We start from the raw sequence: 5,000 nt of genomic DNA, 5'->3' as shown, positions 1-5,000 counted from the left end.
AGGAGGAGGAGGAGGAGGAGGAGGAGGAGGAGGAGGAGGAGGAGGAGGAGGAGGAGGAGGAGGAGGAGGAGGAGGAGGAGGAGGAGGAGGAGGAGGAGGAGGAGGGAAGACGGTGTTGTCCCTCCTTAATCTAGTTGATGATGAAAAGAATTACTTGACTTCACTTCTTCATAATCCTTGATAATTGATGTTTTTTACCTCTCTCTCTCTCTCTCTCTCTCTCTCTCTCTCTCTCTCTCTCTCTCTCTCTCTCTCTCAGATGCATTGGAATTCAGGAAACAAGATTGAGTCAGAGTGAGAGAGAGAGAGAGAGAGAGAGAGAGAGAGAGAGAGAGAGAGAGAGAGAGAGAGAGACCTGTACTAAATTTTGATCAACACTTCGCCAACTAATTAAATAAAGATGTATAATTTTTTCCACACCTCGCCACACCACACCACACTTCACCACACCTCACCACACCTCACCACACTTCACCACACCTCACCACACCTTCACCACACCTCACCACACTTCACCACACCCCACCACACTTCACCACACCTCACCACATCTCACCACACCTAATTCCACCTGCCACACACACCTGCCAGACACACCTGAGCGGCCCATACAGGTGAACTAATTAGGAACAGGTAGAGCGGCCGTTCATTAGTGCTCAGGCAAGTCTTCACCGAAAATATGGTGACAAATTAATCCACGAGAGAGAGAGAGAGAGAGAGAGAGAGAGAGAGAGGTGCATTCAAATAACATCGACTTTTCTAGGCTTGTGGTAAAATTTGCATATTCTTTTTGCTACACACGCGTGCGCACGTAGTAGTAGTAGTAGTAGTAGTAGTAGTAGTAGTAGTAGTGGTAATAGTAGTGGTACTGGTAGAAGTAGTAGTGGTAGTAGTAGTAGTAGTGGTAGTAGTAGTAGTAGTAGTAGTAGTAGTAGTAGTAGTAGTAGTAGTAGTAGTAGTGGTGGTGGTGGTAGTGGTATATGTTTTCTCTCTCTCTCTCTCTCTCTCTCTCTCTCTCTCTCTCTCTCTCTCTCTCTCTCTCTCTCTCTCTCTCTCTCTCTCTCTCTCTTCTCAGACTGTTTGGTATATTACAGCGCTCCATCTCTGCACCCAATCCCTTTTCTCTCCTCCTCCTCCTCCTCCTCCTCCTCCTCCTCCTCCTCCTCCTCCTCCTCCTCCTCCTCCTCCTCCTCCTCCGCCTCCTCCTCTTCGTGCACTTCCTGATGTTCCTCCTTCTCTTGCATCTCATATCTTCCTTTCTCCTCAACCACCACCACTTCCCTCCTCCTCCTCCTCCTCCTCCTCCTCCTCCTCCTCCTCCTCCTCCTCCTCCTCCTCCTCCTCCTCCTCCTCCTCCTCCTCCTCCTCCTCCTCCTCCTCCTCCTCCTCCTCCGATCAGGGAAAATGAAATGTGAGAGATTTCAGGGAACAGCTGAGCTCTGAAGTTTGTTAATAATCGCGGGTGGGGGAGGGACTGTCTTGGGTTCTCTCTCTCTCTCTCTCTCTCTCTCTCTCTCTCTCTCTCTCTCTCTCTCTCTCTCTCTCTTGCTTTGGGTATGTAATTTTTTTGAGACCGCACCTCATATTCCTCCTCCTCCTTCTCTTCTTCTTCTCCTCCTCCTCTTCCTCCTCCTCCTCCTCCTCCTCCTCCTCCTCCTCCTCCTCCTCCTCCTCTTGCTTCTTCCCTGATAACATTATCGATGTCTTCAAACTTCTGCTTCTCTCTATTGCTCGCCGGCATCTAAGTTCCTTCCATTGAGACAGAGGAGGAGAGAGAGAGGGAGTGGGAGAGGGAGTGGTGTACGTATTTCAGTGTAAGAGTGTAAGTTGCAACACCACACACAGAATCTATCTTAGTGTGTGTGTGTGTGTGTGTGTGTGTGTGTGTGTGTGTGTGTCTGTATGTCTGTCTTTGTTTTATTAGTCGTGCACACACACACACACACACACACACACACACACACACACACACACACACACACACACACACACACACACACACACACACACACACACACACACACACTAACTCAACCTTAACTAAATAAACTGGTCATATAACTTTAGCTAAAAAATATCACTTTAATTTTACTCATTTTCCTCTTTTTTCCTTTTCCTGTTTTCCCTCAAAGTTTTCCTCCTCACCAAAACAATCTTAGACTCATCCAAACAAACTGACTCACTTCTAAATAAGCTGATTATTCAACTTTGCCCTTAGATAACAAACTAATTAATGATTTACTTTTGTTTTTTTCTCTATTTTTTCCTTCCTTTTCTACCTTAACCCCTTCAGTACAATGACGCATTTCCAAATTCATGCTGGCGACTATTTGGTAATTTTATTCAGCTTCAGGAACTCATGTGGGGGATTAAAATAGTGATGAATGTGGCTTTTAATTTTCTCACCTCCATAGACCCTTCCTAATGTCAATAAAATGGTGTTATCGTAGCCAAACTGTCTTAAAATAGCTCAAAAATATGCCAAACTGTCTTAAAATGCCCTAAAAGCATAGCATACTGTCTTAAAATGGCTCATAAATATGGTAAACTGTCTTAAAATGCCTTTAAAACATGCCAAACTGTCTTAAAATGCCCCAAAAGCATGCCGAACTTCCTAAAATGCCCTTATTCATTTAGGTTACTTTTAGGTGATTTTATACAGCTTCAGAAACTCATGTTGGGGATTAGAATAGTGGAGACTGTGGACCATTAATCTTCTGATCTCCATAGACCGTTCCTAATGTCAATAAAACTGTCCAGTCATACTCTAAAAATGGTGAAGTAGTGAGGAGGTTGATGAAATGGCTGTTCCTACATAAACAATCTCTGCCTCTTCGCAAACTGACACCTTCGTAATAGTAAGAAATGGACTTTGCCAACTTTCTCGCCCTCTTTCCTCCCCTCTTCTCGTAATGGACTCAACCCGTAAACCTTTTTCTCCTTCTCCTTCCTCTTTTCCTTCCTTCCTTTCTTTATTTCCTCCTTTTTTTTCTTTTTTCTTTCTTTTCCTATCTTTTCTTCTTTCCTCCTCTCGAAAATTCCTGCTTTCCTTTCTTTCTTCCTTTATTTCCTCTCCTTCTTTTCTTTTTTCTTTCTTTTCCTCCCTTTTCTTCTTTCCTTCCCTTGAAAATTCCTGTTCTCCTTCTTTTCTTTTTATTTCATCCTTTCTTGGTTTCTATTTTTCTTTTCCTCTATTTTCTTCCTCTTTCCTTCTTTTCTTACTCTTCCCTTTCTTCCTATCCTTCTCACCAAACAGTGAAGTTTTTGGGGTTAGGAGAATGAGAGAGAGAGAGAGAGAGAGAGAGAGAGAGAGAGAGAGAGAGAGAGAGAGAGAGAGAGAGAAGCTGATGAAAATGTGAAAATGAAGTTAATCTTGTGATTTTTTTTTTCTCTCTCTCTCTCTCTCTCTCTCTCTCTCTCTCTCTCTCTCTCTCTCTCTCTCTCTCACCAAAATTCCATAAATAAGACCAGTGTTTATTAAGTTTCCCCTTTTCTTACCACAGTTTTCTTTCATTGCAGGTCGAGAGAAAACGGCATATTGGCAACGATATAGTCAACATTGTCTTCTTAGATGGAGGACCCGAGGACATGGCTTCCTTCTCCCCTTCCTTCATCAAGTCACAGTTTACACGTATCCTTTGAAATGCTCAGGGAAGGAAGGAAGGAAGGAAGGAAGGAAAAGAAGAAGGAAGGATATTCTTTGTTTCCTATCCAAGAGAGAGAGAGAGAGAGAGAGATTAGTGTACGTAAATAATTAGAGAACAAAACAAAGAAATGTAAAAAATATATAATTGAACTGCAAATAGAAATGAAAGTAAAGAAACAAGAGAGAGAGAGAGAGAGAGTTATCATTTTATTATTGTTTATGACTTTGTGTGTATTTCAGATTAACTCTCTCTCTCTCTCTCTCTCTCTCTCTCTCTCTCTCTCTCTCTCTCTCTCTCTCTCTCTCTCTCTCTCACGACAATTAGCTTCTTACAGTCACTCTACTCCCAATCTTAATAAAAAAAAAAAACACAATATCTTCTTATTTTCTCACTTTCTTTTTTCTTTCTTTGGACTCGCAGGAACCAAATTTTCCAAGTTATAATTTGAATTCTTCCTCATATTATTTTTTCCCTCCTCTTTATCTTGAATCTTAAAGAATATGAGAGGTTTTAATTAGTCTCCCCCTCCAGTTTCGCCTCAGCACTCCCGTTTTCTTTGTCCTCAGATTTTTTTTTTCTTATTTTTCTGATAGGTTTGTAGTAAAGGAGGGAAAGAAGGAAGATTTAGTCAGAGAGAGAGAGAGAGAGAGAGAGAGAGAGGGAGGGATGTTTCAAGAGCGTTTCTCCAGTTAATAGTGCAGAAATCTTGTCAATCTGCCTCTAGAACCGTAAAAACACCTTGAAAAACCCATGATTCGTGAGATGACTAGCTGGGTTTTTCAAGAGCATGGCGACTAGATGAGAAGAGAATTGATTTGCACGCGTGTGGTAACCTGAACCCCCTCGATCTGCCTGTGTATGGTGACCTGAACCACCCGCCCCTTCCCTCAGAGAAAATTCAGCCTTGGGTCGATTGATACTGTCTCCTGATCTGATAAGCCACTTCGTCATACATGTATATGAAATCTCTTCCTTTATCTTTTTATTATTTATTTATACCAAGTGGGCTTTTCACGGGAATTTATGGGCTTTTTTGGGGGGTACCTCCTATCTCAAAGCCCACCCGCTAGGAAACCGTATCCCGGAGTGAGGAAGCCCAACCTACACTCGGACCGTGGACAGGATTTGAATCAGTGCGCTTGGAGACCCCTCGGACCCCAAAACGCGCATGGTTCCACTGTACAACTATTATGTGCATCACTTGACATTAGTGAAATAGTCAGAATATTCTTGCTGCTTCCTGGCACTACAATGAACTGTCTGTCAGTAGTATAGGGTAAAAAATTTAGTTGGAGATCTGGCGGGATGGTCAACAACGCTTAGTACAATTTATTTATACAGTAATTTACTATA

The 5,000-nt window shown here is 42.6% G+C and overlaps 1 protein-coding gene across 8 annotated transcripts in view; it reads left to right on the top strand.

Moving 5' to 3' along the window:
• The window catches only part of LOC123519543 (GTPase-activating Rap/Ran-GAP domain-like protein 3), a 479,488-nt gene that overhangs the window by 426,962 nt on the left and 47,526 nt on the right, over positions 1-5,000 (top strand). For all 8 annotated transcript variants that reach the window (XM_045280950.1, XM_045280947.1, XM_045280945.1 and 5 more), the window contains one exon: positions 3,520-3,631. In XM_045280950.1, the coding sequence (XP_045136885.1) occupies positions 3,520-3,631 (112 nt within the window). The remainder of the gene's footprint in view (positions 1-3,519; positions 3,632-5,000) is intronic.

This window comes from Portunus trituberculatus, chromosome 45 (genome assembly GCF_017591435.1).
Source record: "Portunus trituberculatus isolate SZX2019 chromosome 45, ASM1759143v1, whole genome shotgun sequence".
NCBI classification, from domain to species: domain Eukaryota; kingdom Metazoa; phylum Arthropoda; class Malacostraca; order Decapoda; family Portunidae; genus Portunus; species Portunus trituberculatus.
The sequence above is the reverse complement of the archived record's forward strand: the minus strand, read 5'-3'. Positions and strand labels throughout refer to the sequence as shown.